The 19,505-nt window shown below is 40.0% G+C and overlaps 1 protein-coding gene across 2 annotated transcripts in view; it reads right to left on the bottom strand.

Moving 5' to 3' along the window:
• vgll2a (vestigial-like family member 2a) overlaps window positions 1-6,472 on the bottom strand; it is a 7,941-nt gene extending 1,469 nt beyond the window's left edge. Inside the window, exons 1-4 of one of the 2 annotated variants that reach the window (XM_058378682.1) lie at window positions 6,147-6,472; window positions 4,508-4,787; window positions 3,631-4,122; window positions 1-2,274 (exon numbers count right to left, since the gene is read on the bottom strand). The exon at window positions 1-2,274 is cut by the window's left edge and continues 1,469 nt beyond it. In XM_058378682.1, the coding sequence (XP_058234665.1) occupies window positions 2,231-2,274; window positions 3,631-4,122; window positions 4,508-4,787; window positions 6,147-6,254 (924 nt within the window). In that variant the 5' untranslated portion in view covers window positions 6,255-6,472 and the 3' untranslated portion in view covers window positions 1-2,230. Of the gene's footprint in view, window positions 2,275-2,647; window positions 3,329-3,630; window positions 4,123-4,507; window positions 4,788-6,146 lie in introns of those variants that run through there. The other variant, XM_058378683.1, reaches the window with a different exon arrangement.
• Window positions 6,473-19,505: the final 13,033 nt, after the last annotated feature.

Raw genomic sequence — 19,505 nt, 5'->3', positions numbered from 1 at the left:
TCCAAAACACATCCTTGGACTTTAAAAGTTTTATCTAGTGTTATAATAATTAAAAAAAAAAAAAAAACTGAAACAAATCCTAATTTTCATAAACAAATCATTAATGTTATCATAAACAAAATCCTTATAGCAAACTGAGCCACAAATTTGTATGAAACATGATCCAAGTCTCTCGGAGTCTCGTCTGAACACTAATTCCCTTGGAAATAACAACTTCGAAACAAGTCACTATTCAAGCTATCAGACACGCCCTTTCTTCGCAGCAAAATTCTTTATAATATATAATTTATAAACTATAATTTTCCAGTTTTAAATGAAACATTTCTCTGAATTTTTATCATGTGCTCAGAATTTACGAATTAAATTTTTAAACCTATTCTCAGACTTCTAAAGCTATTTTTTAACTTGCCTTCAGGCCTTTTTTAACGTCGTCTCAGACTTTTATCTTAAGTCATAATATTGCTTGCAGCACCCTCCAGACAAGTTTGTACAAAACCTGATGCTTCGTGATCCAGCTCCTTCAGCCCTAGCAGAAAGGATCGATTTCACAAATTTGCATGTAAATAAATAACGGCCTTGAAACAAGCCACTATTCAAGAAATCGACAACGTCCTTACTTTGCATAAGGATTTTCAAAAAGAAATTTCAGGTTCCGAATGAAAATTTTTGTCCGATTTCTAAACGTGTCCTCGGACTAAAGCTATTTTTAAAACGTCATTTCCGACTTTTATCTGATGACATGATGTTTCTAAAGTTTTTACAGCAAACTTGAGGCACCAGTTTTCAGCTGAACACAAATCTAAATCTCAATTAAATAACGAGTCAATTAATAAGTCATGTTAAACAGTTTTAAATGAAAAAATTTCTGTGTCCTCATACTTTTAAACCTATTTTTAACGTGTCTTACGAATTTCGGACCCTTTTTAAAAGTGTACTCAGACTCCGAAACCTATTTTTAACGTCTCCTCAGGATTGAAGACCCTTTTTAAAACATCTTTTCAGACTCTTAAACCTATTTGTAACGTCTCCTCGGGCTGCTGAAACCTTTATAAACGTCTCCCCAGTGTTTTATCTAACGTTATAATATATCAAAGGAGATCGGAAATCAGAAAAGTGGAGAGTTTCGCATGCTTTGTCGTCGAGCGAGCCGTATTCGATTGCACAGTAGAACAAAACGGCGTTCTCCAAGGCCGTGTCGGATATAAAAATCTCGACGGTGTGATGGATGTAAATTTGTTTTAAATTTCTCGGGCTGTGTGTAAACGAAGCTAGTGAGCCGGTGATGACTGAAATCCGAACAGCAGGTTTTTGGCAGTGTGTTCACAGCAACGAGCCGACTTCACATTCAGACACATGGAGTATATACAGCAACATTGAAACAGTGTGTGTGTGTGTGTGTGTCCATCTGCTGGCACTTCCTCATGTGTCCACTCTTCTCCTTTTGTTTATCCTTAACTCACAAACAACTTGTTTCCACGCGAGTGTGTTCAACAAACCACTCCTTTTATTAAAAAAAAAAATTCCAGGCCAAGAGGCGGTGCAGTGAGACGCTGCGAGTGTGTGTGTGTGTGTGTGTGTCCGCTGAGCTCCAAGCCAGTTGTCGATGACAGCTGTCGAGAGCAATATAGATAGAGTCAAGTGGCTTCAAATAGCCTCCGGTCTCTTCTGTAATATACGACAGGGAATGCTGCTCTCTCGTCGGAGTCTCTCGTTTCTAAAAAAAAAAAAAAAAAAATTTGCAATAAGACCCTGTCCTGTCTTTGACGCTGGCCGTGGTCCCTGTTGTGAAGGACGTTGTGATCACTTCTGACGTTTCGGTTCTCACGCATCCCAGAATGAAGCGCTTGTTCATCTTTTTTATGTCTCTTGGACGTGTGTCTGCTGTGGAGAGAACAGCTGCCGGTCACACCACCGGGCGTGTATTTCTGGAAAGTCGTTCCTCCGACGAGTTTCGTCTCTCTCTCTCTTTATATATCTCTCTTTTTCCGTCTCTGTTTCTCCGCTCTGGAAGAGCTTTCAGGTTTATCCAGCGCGGTGTGATTTCAGCTCAGGATGCCCCCGCTGCAGAGCGTGTAACGCCGAGCTGCAAGTGAGATCACAATCTGTTACAGGGAAGAAATAAAAAGACAAGCCTGCTGTGGCCTAAGCGAAAAGGCACAGAGAGACAGAGATCAGCCGAGGCTGGAACGGGCAGGGAGGCAGGAAGGCAGACAGGAAGGCAGGCAGGTCACTAAAACCAATACAAGTCCTTGCTTTTATCCTGGTTTTGCAGACCTGAGAGAGAAAGTAAGACAAGAGGAAAAAACGGAGGGTAAGAGAAGCAGAAGGAAGAAGGAAACAAGCTAGCTACCAGGCAAAGAAGTGTGAAAATAAAGGTGTAAAGAGCGAAGAAGCTGTTCGTACGTTAATTTTTTATTTTTTTTATTTTTTTAAGAAAGAAATCACACCACACACCACCCATATCCAGATTTCTGTAAAGGTCTGTTTGTTTTTTTTATTCTGAACAGTGCTATTGAATAAAGAAATGGAATATATATATATATATATATATATATATATATATATATATATATATATATATATATATATATATATATATATATATATAAAGGGTTTTACCCTCACTTTGTTAGTTCAGCAGTAATTAGTTCAACATAAAAAAAAACACTGAATGAAATCTATACAAATAAATAAATTGAGCACAAATTGTTTCCTCACTTTTATTGTTTAGATTTGTTTTTCACAGCATGACAATAACGTTTACGCCGTAACGGCTGAACAGAAATTCCTCTTTTTACTCATCCAAATCTCACTCATAATGAATCTCGGAGCTGTCGTTGATTTCCACATGTTCAGAAATGCTATATATATTTTTAATATGCATATCATATCATATTCAAATTCACTCTTCGTGATTAGTCTCTACTCCTGTACATTATATAATACAGTATATAGTGGTATAATACCTCAAAGCACAAACACGTACAAGGATTCATGCAGATCTTTCATAGGGATCTTTTTACATTGAAGCTTTTAACCATTTTTACCGATACAGTGACGTTTGGGATGTTTTCAATCAGTATAAAGAAATGAATGATGTTCAGTCTGATCTGAAATGACTGATGGATTTCAGCGTGTTTTAGACGTGTGTTTTTCCCTCTGTTGGAGAACCTTACACAGAATTTTACTGGTTGAAGATGAAATCTGAGCTGCTCTTTAGACGAACAAGCACTCGGAGCGTCTCAGAGAGCAGGAACGGGTTTGATATCACCTGCTCATTATACATATATGAGTTTAATGAGTCAGTGTCACTTCTTTAGGTGAAATTCTTGCTTCACAGAAGCAGTGGATGGAGATTGGGTTAAAAGAAAAATGTTGAAGTGTTAAAACATTTGAGAAGACAGGACAGAGTGTGATTTAAGCTTTCTTTTTGGTTCAGAACTTTCATATTCAGAGTCTTTGATACAGTTCTTGAAACTCTAAAGTTACGGCCCTGAAGATGTCAAATATTTAACAAATTTGCGATGGATTTTCCAGACAAGAGATTTTCCAAAATATTTCGTTCAAATAAGTTTTTAAGCACGTCAAATACAATAGATAATAATTTGTTCTTGAGTCATCGTTTCTTACCTGCGTCCACGTTCAGGCTGAGGCTCTGTCCCATATCGGATCCCGTCCCGGTGAAAGCTCCGGTCCATGCCGAGCTGGCCGGATCGCTCTTGCTGATGTCACACGGCGAGGGTCCGGGAGCGGGCACGGTGGCCGGAGGGAGTCTGTGTGGTCGCACCGAGGGCACTAGGAGAGAGCTGTACCGCGGGTCAAAGTGCGTCCCGTACACGTCGTGCACTGTAGGCCGAGGATAAGCCGAGCTCTGAGCGCTGATGGAGCCTCCGAGCGGGTAAGGATGATGGTGGTGGTGGTGGTGTGTCGGGTGCCAGGATTCCGGCGTCGCCTGGTGGAGGTGGCTGTGTAACGAAGCGCTGGAGTACGGGTCAGCAGGGAACGGCAGGTCGGTGTGGGACGCACCCAGAGCGCTGCTTAAAGACGCTGTGACTGACGGCTGGTACGCGCTGTTCCAGAAGGACGGAGGGAAACTGCGTTGGCTCATCGGGAATGATCCGTCTGGAGGAAACCGGATGGAAAGCATTCATATAAATATGTATTTTTAAAGATCCTTGTGAATATTATTACAGATTTTAGTAAAAGACGTGATGATGATGCATAAGTAAAATGTTTACTACAAATATTTTTTTCTCAAATATTTGCATAAAACAAGCACTATTTTTTCCTTCCTTAATTATTTATAAATCAAACTCCAGACAGTTTTTTTTTCCTACTCATTTCAAGCAACTGGAAAATAATAAGGATCGTCTCAACATCTAAGCTTTATAGCTATCACTGTGTTGCGTTCACATACGCCGACTTTATGCTTTCAGGAAACTCGACGAGAACATTCCTGAGCGCTGAAGAGTTATTTCACTACATAAACATGAACATCATGATGCACCTTTCCAGGCTCCTCGTGTGGGTTTGTTGCCGCTGGCTGAAGCAGGGCCGTAGCTGCTGGTTTGGCTCAGAGCGCGGCTGAAGTGTTCGTCCACCACCGAGCTGATGTCTCCCTGGAAGTAGGTGAAGAGGACACATCGTGAGCTGATGTATTCAGCCTCGGGTGGCTGCTCCTTCTCCGGCGCACAGTCCTCCTCCTTTATAGTGGGAGCAGGATGACTGGAGAACGAGTTTCCTCCACTTACGGGTTCTTCTTGCATTTTGGAATAGAAAGCCAATTTCTGGAACAAAACAATTGTTACCATTTAGAGGACTTCTATTATTGTTATTGATACTGTTGCTATTATTATTATTACTATTATTGTTGTTGTTGTTTCCTTTTTTTTTAACCCTTTTACCATAGTCTATATCATGTACATTAAAACTAATTTTTCTCTTTAATGGAAAACAAAAAAATGAGTTATATTTCCACACAGATTCCTCCATGCAGTTAGTTTCATCTACAAAACAACAACAAGAAAAAAAAACCCTGGCTCTCAGCTACATGTGTGTTGCGTGAGCTCTGTGAAATCTGACACTTTTCACACTATTTCAAATATGAACACCAGCCCTGCGTTCAAACACGCATGTGCCTGTGTGTGTGTGTGTGTGTGTGTGTGTTTGCTGTGAGAGCGTTTAGGAAAGTGCGAACACTTTAAACAGGGTTTCAGGTAGCACCCAGGTAAAGCTTTTCTACTTTGTTAACTGATTTATAACCAAACCAGCAACACACACACACACACACACACTTGAATTATGTGTCAAATGGTTCATGTGAGAAGATTAAATACCAAAAGTGACAGAAAGCATGGAGAGAAAAGTAAACCTACATGCATGTGTAAACCAGGTTGCTTTTTAAATCTATTAAATGATTTTAGATTCAATTATTATATATATATATATATATATATATATATATATATATATATATATATATATATATATAAATATATATAGAATATACATTTCTAAACATTTAAATGTGACTCAATGTTTGGATTTAATTTGATTTAGATTGCACAATAGCTCTATATATATTGCAGCATTACCATGGGCGCCTTTGCTTTGTGTATTATATATATATATATATATATATATATATATATATATATATATATATATATATATATATATATAAATTAGAAGGAAATAATTGAAAGTAATTAATATATTGGTTATTTGGAATATCTGCTGGTTTCAGTTCCTTTAGCTTCAGAAACACTTTGCACAGCTTTTTGCCTGAAACTTTGTGTACTAGAATGAACTTTTACTACATCTATAGTTGGAATATTTTTTTCATTTAGATTAATATGTCTTTATTTTATTTTGCTTACTTTCATTAATACACTGCACACACTTTATGGATTCCTGGATTCCCCTCTACTTTTTGCCACTTTTTTATTTATTTATTTAATCTGCACAGTACCTAGTTTCGTTCATTAAAACATTTCCATTAATCTACTGATTATTATTTATCCTTTTCTGTCTACCGCACGAACGCGCAAACTCCACGGCGAGCTCGTGCACACCCCACATCAAAGTTCCTGACTGTTCAGTCCAAGAGTGTAGCAGTTTATCTGGTCGTGGTGAAACTTTCTTACCTGGTGGTGAGGATGAGGATGAGGATGATGATGGTACGGGCTGTAAGTTGGAGTGAAGTAAGGCTGAGGCGGCGCGTACACTTGGTACATGACATCCAAGCAGCTCATGGCGGAAAAAAACGAGCCAATGTTGTCAGGTAGAAGACTTTAACAGCATAACATCACGCTTCATTGGGGATTAAAGAGGTTCTGGAGGAAGGAAAAAAAGTACGAGTGACGAATACGAGTCCGCTGTCCGAGGCGCGCGCGTGGCTCTCCGTGTGCGTGTGCTGTGTGGAAGAGTCTCTCTCTCTCTCTCTCTCTCTAACTCTAACTCTCTAACCACTAACCACCCCGGAGCGCGCGCGCGCGTGTGTGTATGTGAGAGAGAGAGAGAGAGAGAGAGAGAGAGAGAGAGAGAGCTACTCGCCCCGATTTGACGTCTCATTGCGCGGGCGCTCAAGCGACCAATCTAGCAGCGCGCGCTGTCCTTAAATTCTTTTTAGCTTCGTATACAGCATGGGTGTTACACAGTACTTAGCTATTGTATGCACGCATAATTTTCCCTTCAACCCTCACTCCCGACACACACACACACACACACACTTTTTTCCCACTTTTTTTTTCGTGCGTGCCTTTACAAAATCTGCAAACCACAAAAGAGTAAAAAAAGGGCTACAAGCCTTTAGTGATAAACATAATACAAATTAATTTGACCTTTTATTTTTTATATATTAAATTAAACATGAAGTACTACATCAGCAAAAGTATATGGACAACTGACCATTACACCATGTCACATTTATCCACAAAGTTGAAAGCTCAGAGTTGTCGAGAATGTCTCTGCTTGCTGTAGTGTTACAATTTACCGTCACTGGAACTAGTGCAGCTGTTCACAAAGCACAGAGCTCCACGGTGTGCTAAGGTTGGAGTGGAAGAACTCAAGTGTCCTGCACTGAGCCCTGACTCTGACTCAACCGCACTGAACACCTCTGGGATGAACTGGAACACCGACTGAACCCCAGACCTCCTCACTCTGACAGCATCAGTGTCTGATCTCACTCATGCTCTTGTAGCTGAATGATCACTAATCCTTCCAAACAGAAAAGAATGAAGCTTATATGATAATATCAAAGGAGAATAAATCTGGAATTAGGTCATAATTACATTAACACCCTTATCCAGAGCAAATTACATTTATTTCAATTTTTTTTTAATACACCTGAGCAATTGAGGATGAAGGGCCTTGCTCAGAGGTCCAGCTTGCTGGACATGAGATTCAAACTCACAACCCTCTGATCAGTTGTCCAACACAGTAACCACTAGGCTACCACAATCCCATAGAGTGTGAGGAAATGTGAGTGTGATGGTCAGGGGTGCACAAACTTCGCATCATACAGTATAATGACATTTAATTCATCTGCATTGCTCGATGATCGATGGTGCCATAATAATGAACGACAAACAAAAAAAAACCAAACAAATAAGTGTCTGTACTTATTGAGCAAACCAGTGATGATATAAATGATCAGCTTATTAAGAGGAAGACCACTGAAGAAACACTGGGTCAGGAAATCCATACTGAATTGTTACTAAAACTACTGTTACTCAAAATATTGCAATGGCTTATTATACCAGACGAATAATTTACAAACAATTAAAATGAGACACACAACTTCGAAGAAATTTCTTGTAGTGTGTAAACATGCTTTGCTTCGATGCCTAAAAAATTGGAGAATTAAAAAATATAAATTTATATATATATATATATAGATTTTTTTTTTTTTACATGTAACCCATTATTTTATATGGCTAGAAACATTCACAAACTCAGTGGCATGCGGTTATAGGAAAATAATCACTGATCAAAAGTCAAAAAACAAACAAACAAACAAAAAAACGTCTTCAGGCTGTTGTATGGAATTGATTTTTTAATACATTAATATTAATAGCATTATTTACCTGTGTGTTTGGGGCTACGACTTCATTTATCAAAACAGTTCATCATAATAATGAGAAGAAATTATGAAAAGAAATTTATTAATGGAATGCTTAATGATAAATAATGAGACGAATTATCCAATAAATATAATGTGACATAATGAAAATGACATTTCCAGCCACATCTAATTGAAATATTTACTTCAGTGCACATTACTGTGGAATTTTTATGAATAACTCAACAGAGAAAACGTCTCTGTTTATCGGCTAAACTACTTCCCGTAACTTCAACCCTCCAGGTTTAAAAAATGAAAAGCAAATTAGTTATGACACTCAGATCTGTCGTACACAGAAAGCAACTGCTCTGGTGCCTCGGCTCAAAATGCCACAGCCTCTCCATCTTACAGCGAAGGGTCAGAGGTCAAATAGTCCCATCACAATTGGTGCCTGGGTCAAAGGGCATTATATATCATTAGAGACTTCAAAATCAACATTACACTACAACTGACTAAACAGAGATCCTGGGCTCGCTCAGGAGGTTTTGTCATAACAATGCTGAGCGGCTGGAACAGGCGGCGTTCACGCTCATCAACATTTCAGCAGCAATAGGAAGGGAACGTTCGCTAGCACTTATTATAACAAGCGAGCAGTGATGGATGGGAAATATTTTCTTTTATAGGACTGCGCTGTTTGGAATTCTCCGTTCTGATTGGTCAGAAGGTGGTGGGTTCGGGGTCTAGCTTCAACTGTCTCGAGTTTATGTGTACAGAGGACGTGTCACATCATCCATCCATCCATCCATTTCCTTTTGCACTTATACTACACAGGGAGCATTCACGATCTCACACACACTCCAGACAATTTTAAGATGTCAATCAACCTATAATTAATGTCTTTATACTGGGGAGGAAGCTGGAGAGCCCATGAAACACAGGGGGAAAATATGCAAACTTCACACACACATAAGGGTGCAAGTAGGAATCAAACCCCAGACCTTGCAGAAACAAAGCAAGCAGCCTGACCATTAGGCTAACGTGCCGTAAGGGTTTTGGTAATGTTAAGAAGGAGAAAATAAAGAGCAGCTGTTGAGAGAAGGATGGGACTCGTTTGTTTCAGGGATGTTCCACAAGATTAACCGTAACTCTAAACATACGTTTGTATACGTGTGACGTGACGTGAGACAATACAAGCACATTTACTACATGTGAAAGCTTGAAGAAGTGGTTAAAAACCTGAACTTTTAAACATTTTCACACAATTCAAGTTCACATTATTTTAAATTCTTACTTATTATATAAGCGTGATCTTAGCATGCCAGATAACCTCAGGGATTGAAAGTTGCACCTTCATGCTAGCTAACAAGCCATCCAGGTTAGCAAGGTAGCTCTTTTTATGGACTACTCGTATGTTATTTTCGTACTTTTACTACGTCCCAGTGCTGCTGTGCATTAACAGCGTTAACGCCTGAGAGGTGGCTTGAAGTGCTGGTGAAAATGAATCGGTGTAACACTTCCGAGCAGACGCTAGTGACTTGTTTATTTAAAGATTACACATTTAAAAGGACGAGCAACTGTTTGTTCTTGATCCCACTTCATACGTATTGTCCTCCTTTCAAATTTGGCTGTGCAACACCTGTTAGCAGATAAAGTTACGGCTTGTCATAACTCTCCATTTCTGATGTGACAGCTCCAAAACAATGGGGGGTTTTACGCCGTGTAACCTGACAGGGTTTCTATTTCCACCCAAACAGCTTAAGGACAAGGAATCGTCGAGAGCTAAGAGGACCTAATGCTGGAGAGACGTTCAACAAGACGAGGGAAGAGAGAGAAGTGTAGCTTTTACTTCCCTTCTGTTTTCAGTCTTGCTCCAGACTAAACTGAGGGGGTCCACGGCTTTGTGTCCCTTGGCCCCGTCAGTCCTTTGCTATTAATCTGCCTTCGTCTCGTCTCGTCGAGGCAGGGGCGGGGTTGGAGGGGCGCAGGAGATGAAAGCACCGGCATACAAAAGCATTGTCAAGGCAAGTCGGAAAGCAGTGAGGAATGCAAACATGCACTTGAGCAAAGGGTGTGAAATATTTCAACAAAAACAGGCCGCACGCTGTCCTCTGCTCAGGAGACGACTCTCGCTAAACACTCGCTCAGATTCAGTCAGATATCTGCTACATGGTAGCTACATGTCCATTAACACAATTTGTTGTACATTTTTGGGTACTAATTTTAGACAAATTTTGCATAACTGAGACTTAGCCACTCAAAAAGTGACACTGAAAAAATTCATTTACATTTAATAAAATCATATATCTAGCTGAATTGTGGGACAGTTGGAGCCCAAGTCTTGCTGATGATTGTAGTCATATGACGTGAGCGTGAATCTCTACACTTGTGTGTGTCCAGAGCAACTGCAGGGTTTCGGTGTGAAACGTGAAACAGAGAGTGTCTGTTTTAGGAAGGACGTGTAACACCTGCCCTGGACACCCAGAGCGTGGCATATGGGCAGAAGAATCCTGAATACTGACAACCTACTGATCCTGAATGAGAGAGGAAGACTATTTTATCGCTTTATTTTTATTAATCCTGAAGCCCTACATTCACGCTAGCAAGTAGTTTCTCTTTGTAGGTATGTAGTGATTGGTAATGTTGTCATTTTCTGTGTTTTAACAAACATTAGTAGACAAAATGTACAGCTTAGGACTCTATATGTTTTGACTTCATGAAATGCACTTGATAGAAATTGTCTTGATTTACAAAGCTAGCATCTTTGGCTGATTAGCAAATCAGGATAGCTAACTGTGCTAGCAACACATACTTACCAGAGATACCATCCATCCGAGCTTTATTTTCCTTCCATAACATCCGTACACACATTTAATGAATGGTTATACATGCGGAGGAGGTAATAATGACAATGAAATGATTTTTATTGCCCCATTTTTTGATGGTATAGTGGTTTAATTTGTTGGTGTAGTTCCTTGCCCTAATCTACAAATACTGACACCTATAGACCAGTTAGATAGGGATGAACTAGAAAAGGGGAACCTATGTGGAAGTCTTCGCCCTTGGATTGGCCCCCGAGGCCCATTGCTCATCGGTTCTTCCTTGGGCTCCTCACTGGTCCATGTGTCCTAGTCTGTCCCTATTGGTGATGGAACTACTTTGCAATGTGAGACATGAGGCCACGTCTTTTTTCCATGGCAATGCAGAGTTTAAATTAAAATCTCCCTTTCCGAAGAAGAGGATAAACCAAACTTAAGTGGTGATTATGGAACTGAAGAAACGCCACAACACACAACGTTTAGGACTGGGATCATAGGGTTAGATCATGAACGTAGTGGTAGTGCACTAGGTAGTGTAAGGCTGTGTCTCAATCAGCTGCCTAGTTCACTAGTCACTGATCAGGGAGTTGGCCATTTTAAAGGTCTCTCTCTCTCTCTCTCTCTCTCTCTCGCTCTCTCGATCACAAAATCCTTCCAGTGCACTAGAACTAGCTTCCTTAAAAAGCCCCACAATGCACCACAAAAACCAGGGACATCAATGCTCACCATGTTCACTATCAGGAAATGATGTTACATTTTATGAAGCCTCTCAGCAGGGTGAACCAAACTCTCAGCCATCTTTGTCTACAAATGTTACTAGCTTGTTATTATTGTTGTAGCTCTCAAAATATCACTTACATTAGCATAGTATTTTAATTTCATTTGACATTCTTTACACGGTTCGTTTGAGTCTAAAAACTTTTAAGTGTTTGATGATTTCCACTAGCTAGCCTACGGTCCTGCTTGAAGTACCACGACAAACAAGAGTGTGATTAGACACAGCCTAAGTCTCTGATCAGTGCTTTCTTGCTTTTACTAAAGATCAGACATAGTAAAGAAAAAAATGAAATTGATTTGTTGAAGTAAACCTTTAATGTGTAGGGTTTTAAACAGGATTTCCAGCATTTGGTAAAGTTCCTTCTAGAACTTTCCGTCTTTCAATACAGCCAAGAAGCAGATATTTTGACAGGAAAAAATGTTCATATTTTCATCAGCGTTTGTTGACGTATCACAACACTACTGCTCTGTAATCACCATACATCGTATTAGCACTTAGCTTGTCGACAAGCTAACAAGCGCGCTAGCTCGGCTTTGTCAAAGGTCGCCATGAGTGTGATGCCACTATTAGTGATTTGTTTCAACAGATATATACCACGACATCCATCATTTACATTCAGTACATCGCTAATGTTTAGTTAGCTAGGTAAGCTAAGTTAGCATACAGTAGCTAGCTTGCAGGTTAATTCTCTTGACATTGTCACACTTTAATCATTTGTAGTGACCTACAATTGAACCCAAAATATCAATCTACAGCATATAAATATAATCAATATGAGTTTTCTTTTCTAGCCAGGATTATTTTTTGAAGCTGTTCTGCTCAGCAGGTCATTTGAGAGCATGACCCACCTGTCACTGCGGTTGGACAGGGATGAACTGCTGACCCTGTTTGAGGAAGAAATGTGGGAATCCATACACATCGGATCAACTTTTCACTCAGTGCGGGCGTGGTGTCAGCTGTATGTTTGGCTGTGACTGTGGTAGATACAGTGCACTCACACACACACACACACACACACACTGCCTCCATTCATGCTCTCCACAGCATGCTTTAGATACGCTCAACACACAGGCCAGATTGAGTGACACTCGATATTTCATCAGTCACAGCAAAATAATGGCAAATGTTTTGACACAAATGCCTTCCGTCCAGCACAAGTTCCTCTTTAAGCATTTAAGCGCTTAACCCCTTTTCACCAGGACACTTATCAGATATTTTCCATCAGTATAAAGAAACAAATTATTTTATCTCCACGTCTGATATAAAATGAGTCAGGACTATAGATGTGTGTTTTTCCCTCTGTTGGAAAACCTTACATAGAATTTCAGTGGTTGAAGATAACTCCTTAGAGAGAGCAGAAACCAGGGGAACATCTGGAGCTTGGACTCTTCTGGTCTTGTCACTACATCTGTGAAGATTCTCAGCATACAGGAAAGCCACGCACACAGACCAGTACCGACTGTTTGATTCCCACCACCCAATGCAACACAAATTAGGTATCATCAGAACATTACACCACATCATCATCAGAAAGCATCCCTACCTCTACAGAAGCCAAAAAGAAATCATCTGAAGGCAGCCCTCAAGGAATGTGGATATCCTACGAGGGCTTTCATGAAGACAGCTTCTAGCAGAAGGACAACAGACCAAACTGAGACCCAGAAAAACATCGTCATCCCTTATATGGCCAGGGTATCCGAGGATTTTTGGAAAATACCACATACAAGTTAACTTTAAACCCACTATCATACTAAGACAGAAACTCATCCCCAAACACCAAAACACAAGAGGAGTAATGTAATTTCTGCGGTCCAGTGTAGTGAAGAGTGCTCAGAGCTGTACACTGGACAGACAAAACAACAACTACAGAAAAAGAGGTACCAACACACAAGAACCTGAATCAGCTGTGTACCTGCATCTGAAAGACAAAGGACACACTTTTGAGGACGAAAAAGGACAAGTCTTAGACAGAGAAGACAGATGGTTTGTGAAGGAGGTCATCTATGTTCAGGTGGACAATCCTTCTCTCAACAGAGGTTGAGGTCCTCTGCACAACCTGTCTCCTATTTTTCATCCATCCCCAAGAAGATCAAGACCTCTTCATACGTCCCTCTCCGGGGTCGTTACATCCTAACCGGCTCCCGTACTCCTAACACCACCTCCCATTCTCACCTCCCCTCGTACCGTTAATAAGGTTACCTAGGGAGGGGAGGATCCGTGACCCTGGAGGATACAAATTTGAGGAATCCTGCCAACTTTCCTCAGACTGAAGAAGCTGGTTGGAAACATTTCCGATCTAACTCGAAAGAAGTCCAGTTGACATGACTCAACTTCTAAACACCCACTACCTCAACCAGACTTTTCCACAGCACTATAACTACACACTCATCACCATATTACATACTGACATAACATTATGAGCAGTGAGAGGCGAAGTGAAGAACACTGATGATCTCCTCATCATGGCACCTGTTAGTGGGTGGGATATATTAGGCAGCAGGTGAACATTTTGTCCTCAGAGTTGATGTATTAGAAGCAGGAAAAATGGACAAGAGTAAGGATTTGAGCGAGTTTGATGAAGGGCCAAATTGTAATGGCTAGACCACTGGATCAGAGCATCTCCAAAACTGCAGCTCTTGTGGGGTGTTCCCGGTCTGCAGTGGTCAGTATCTATCAAAAGTGGTCCAAGGAAGGAACAGTGGTGAACAGGAGACAGGGTCATGGACGGTCAAGGCTTATTGATGCACGTGGGGAGCGAAGGCTGGCCCGTGTGATCCGATCCAACAGACGAGCTACTGTTGCTCAAACTGCTGAAGAACTTAACTGCTGAAGGTAGTAATACACAGTGCATGACAGGTCAGGACTGTTTTGGCAGCAAAAGGGGGACCAACACAATATTAGGCATAATGTTATGCCTGATCGGTGTATTCATATTCATTTCATTCACACGCAGTCATTGTGTCATCGTATCAGTAACTGTGCTGTATTCACATGCCATATTTCTTCCCCTATATCTTATCTATTTATTTTACCTTCTATCACCACCTCCCACTTCATTGTACAATAAGCTTCTTTTAATTCATTTTTATTCAGTTTCCGTGTTACATTTTTTTTCCCATGATATTTGTGAATCTTGTTTTATATTTGCTTGACTTTATCTTGATTTCTTATACACAGGGACAGTCGTAAAGGGTGAAAATTTCACATCATGTTCTACTGTGTATGACTGTCTGTGGCTGTGACAAATAAAATTTGAAAGAAGATTTCTTTACTTTTCTACTTTGATCTGTCTGCCTTAGCTTTATAGAATAATCATAATAAGTCATTATTTGTGTCATAAACTGTAGGTTACAGCACAATGTAATTCTTTTCTTCACATATCCCAGTTTAGGAAGTCAGGGTCAGCACCTCTGGAGCAGAAAGGGTTAAGTTGTCTTTATTTGTCACATGTACATTACTGCACAGTGAAATTCTTTCTTCACATATCCCATCCGTGGAGCAGATCAGAGCGCAGGGTCAGCCATGATACAGCGCCCCTGGAGCAGGGTGGGTTGGGTGCCTTGCTCAAGGGCCTAGCAGTGGCATCTTGTTGGTTCTGGGGCTTGAACCCTGATCAACGACCGAGAGCCTTAACCACTTGAGCCACCACCACCCAGGTTAAGGGTCTTGCTTAACAGTGGTGCTCAGTGGTGCTAGAGCTAAAACTCATAACGTTCTGGTCAGTAACTCAGCTATTTGAAAAATGAACTAAAATGTTAAATTTCCACCAAAATTTTATTAAACAATCATCACAGAAACACCTGTCTCATAAATGACACAATTATTATAAATACACACAGGTTTAATTTAATTCAATTAGGTTCATTTCAAAAGGTTAAAGCTGTCTATTAATTTTCCGTAACAAATTGTTGTTGTTGTTTTTTTTTAAATAAATCATTATTATTTTCTTTCTACCTTTTATCCTGAGCACACGTTTCATAGCCAGCTTGGAAATCAATGGATTCTGTTTACCAGATTCATCAGCAAGGCCAGACATTTGACTGCTGTTTGCTTTCATCAGTTTCATCAATCTGTTTGCTTTCAGCTCTCAGTGTAGAGACCGAAACGCTGGAGTGGTTTGGATTACAAAGCGATTCTTTATGCGCTTGCTTCACATTTGCCTGCATTGTAGTGCAGTTTCTGTTCTTATCCTCATCCTGCAGCTCATTTTATTCCTGAAGTTATTTCTAAGAAGATTGTTTTAACGTGATTGCTCTTCTTGCACTTGTTTGCTTTTTATTTATTTTATTTTATGGTTTAATTACTTCTGTAGTTCTTCGTTTTTTTTTTTCTTTCCCTCAGTCCTCCCTCAAAATAAAGATTTAAGGTATTGCTCTATACCTGAGATGCTCATATCGATAGTAAGGGGAATAATCATGAATGAAATCCTCATTTTCCTCATGTGTTTCATTCTGCCTTGTGGACTGGAAATGGATTTATGGGACATTTTCACTTAGGATAAAGACATGAATGATGTTCAGGCTGTGAGTCTGATCTAAAATCACTCTTTCAGCGACTTTCAGTGTGTTTTTCCCTCTTACACAGAATTGTACTGGTTGAAGATGAAATCTGAGCTGCTTTTTAGATGAACAAGCACTCGGAGCGTCTCAGAGAGCAGAAATGGGTTTGAGATCAACATTTACTTTGAAGATATAAACAATTGTGTGAGGAAAACACTAACTGATTTTGAGTATGAATATATTGCCTGTAGTAGGCTAGGGGAAAAACAGAAATCCTTCTGAAACACTAAAAATTCTTAAAGTCCCGAGTGTCTACTTTTCATATGAGCTTCATATTAACCTCCACTGTGGAGTGAGACATGATAAAGACATACAATGCTGAACATGGACACAACCAAAACATTTTAAATTCAATTTAATTCAATTTAATTTTATTTGTATAGTGCTTTTAACAAAGAGCATTGTCTCAAAGCAGCTTTACATGAGAAACAACATAAGAAAACAACAAACATCTAAACAGAAAAACAGTCCTAGATGTTATCCCAAGTGAGCAAGCCTGAGGTGACTGAGGCGACTGTGGCAAGGAAAAACTCCCTTAGATGGTATGAGGAAGAAACCTTGAGAGGAACCAGACTCAAAAGGGAACCCATCCTCATTTGGGTGACAATTGTGTGATGCCGATACAGCATGTGTAGAATGTTATGTAAATCAATAAGGAGGTTGTTGTCCACAGCGCTGCTTTGAATATCCCAATCCTCACAAAGCAGAACCCGGCTGGAGCTGGTCCATCTCCGGATGCCACTGGAGCCGGCACAGTCTCTGTATGCCTCGGGATGGGTAGAAGAAGGGAAACAATGGAACGGCATTAGCGTAGCTGCTGTTCATAATATTAGCAGTACTAGATGATAATGTGCATTTAATCAGATGTACTGGAGCACAAGGTTATGGGATGTGTTAAATGTATGCCTGGCTAAAGAGACAAGTCTTTAGTCTACGTTTAAACTGGGAGACTGTGTCTGAGCCCCGAACACTGTCAGGAAGACTATTCCAAAGTTTTGGAGCTAAATACAAAGACGCTCTACCCCCTTTTGTGGATTTTGATATTCTGGGAACTACTAGAAGTCCGGAATTTTGTGACCTTAAAGAGCGTGGTGGATTGTAACGTGTTAGAAGACTGGAGAGATAGGTGGGAGCTAAACCAATTAGAGCCTTGTATGTAATTAGAGCTAATTTATAGTCAATTCTAAACTTAACAGGTAGCCAGTGCAGGGATGATAATATTGGGGTTATATGATCAAATTTTCTTGATCTGGTAAGAACTCTGCCGGCTGCATTCTGGACTAACTGTAGCTTGTTTATTGACAATGCAGCTACCTAGTAATGCATTACATTAGTCCAGTCTGGAGGTCATGAATGCATGAACTAGTTTCTCTGCATCAGATACACATAAAATGTTCCTAAGCTTGGCAATATTTCTAAGATGGAAGAAGGCTGTTTTTGTGATATTGGATATATGATTTTCATATATGATTATGAGGATAAATGTGATACAGATTGAGATATTCAGAGCGTCAAACAGATATACAGTGGAAATATATTCATTCTTAATAATTATGACACATCTGAAATCTATCTGTGAAGCAATCAGTGGTCAGGGTTACTCAGAGTAATAATAATTCATCATATGGTGTGATAAACCTCACCGAAACCCCCCCTCAGAGGTATTTCAATCACATGATCCACAATTAAACCTCTTACTTGCCAATGAGGAGACAAAAGAGCATGAAATTATTTTCCTTCACACTCAGGTTAACCTCAGTTCACAAAGCAACGGTTTAAAGCTGAGAATTTTTTTTTGGCTTCAAGGTCATCGGGTGCCGAGACGACCTCTTTTCTCCTCTTCCGTCAGGCGTCGCAGTATCCGAAACCATTGTGTTCGACTCGGTGTTGTCGATTACGCCGTTGTGCCTGTCTTTATTGTGTACGTTGCACCATTTCTAGACTTACAGAAGGTCAAACGAATCATAGAAACCCACCTGCCAAAGACACGTCTTTAGATTTCAGCAGTTTCGTGAGGCATGAAAAGGTGACGACCCTGAGATTAATCCGAGATAAAGACCCGGGCCATTGGTTTACGTTATGAAGAGGTGAAAGTGTCATGGGAGGTAGAGACTGAACGTACACAATGGTGTGCTCAGGGATTCGTTAAGAATCAAGCAATTGTGTGTAAAAAAGTCCTTCGCTTTAACATTCCTGATTAATCCGATCCAGAATTGTTTAATGGACATCTTTCATCCAGAATCTTCAAATCATACAAACACACCAGATACATACATGCTGTTGCCAGATTGATCAAATCTAAACCTCATACTCTATCCATTTTGAGCTAAATTTTCATGGCCATGAAACTATTTCCTGCTCTCACTTATGCTATAGCAGCTATACACAGTAATTCCCTCTCTCTCTCTCTCTCTCTCTCTCTCTCTCTCTTTTTCTTCTTCATTTTCCTGAAGACTTTTGGCTATTGGGAAAATTCACAGCTTTACTGTTACGAAGCATTAACACTGGAGACTCCTTCCTTAAAAGTTTAATAATTATAGAAAACTTCACCAAAATGAACACAGAGCATTTGTTAGGAAAATGGTCCCTGGGTGAGCTGTTGCTATAGAAACGATGTGTCAGAGCCTCTGCTATTAAAAAAGAAAACACCTTCTGACCAATCAGAATCGAGAAATGAATTGAATGAAGAAATCCATACACACACACAAAATGGTCAAAAGTGAATTTCTACGTTCAAAAAAATATGTCAGACCCCCCCCCCCCCCCACACACACACACACACATAAAGAAACTTTGCATGTTTCATGGCCACCAAATTGAATACTAATTGGTTCTCAGTTTTAATATAAATACCTGCCAAATGTGAGGCATCGCATTTAATCTTTAATAACTCCACTGTTTAATTACAGAAATTGATTTGCTCTTGCTATCCAGTACATGTTCACATCCCCCCCCCCTGCCCCTCCACCAGGCTATTAAATATGAAGTCAGAAAATAAACGTGTCCTTCTCTGGCTTTAAATGCGATTTCCATGTGTTTTATTTATTTATTTATTTTATAATTATTTATTTTATATTTATTGTCACTCTTGAGAATAGCAAGGCCAGCCATTTAAACTGTTATTTGAATAAGCATATGTACTTCACTCTTGGAAGACCTTGACGGTTGAGAGACTGCGGTGCTGCTGGATGTCGCTGAGGTAGAGGTGTTAATGCGGCGTTAATATACATTTGGGTTAGAACGATACCTTTAGTCCTGCATAATGTTCCGTCGGAGCGATTCGACGTGAC

The sequence above is a fragment of the Hemibagrus wyckioides genome, linkage group LG25, assembly GCF_019097595.1.
Source record: "Hemibagrus wyckioides isolate EC202008001 linkage group LG25, SWU_Hwy_1.0, whole genome shotgun sequence".
In the NCBI taxonomy this organism is placed as follows: domain Eukaryota; kingdom Metazoa; phylum Chordata; class Actinopteri; order Siluriformes; family Bagridae; genus Hemibagrus; species Hemibagrus wyckioides.
The sequence above is the reverse complement of the archived record's forward strand: the minus strand, read 5'-3'. Positions and strand labels throughout refer to the sequence as shown.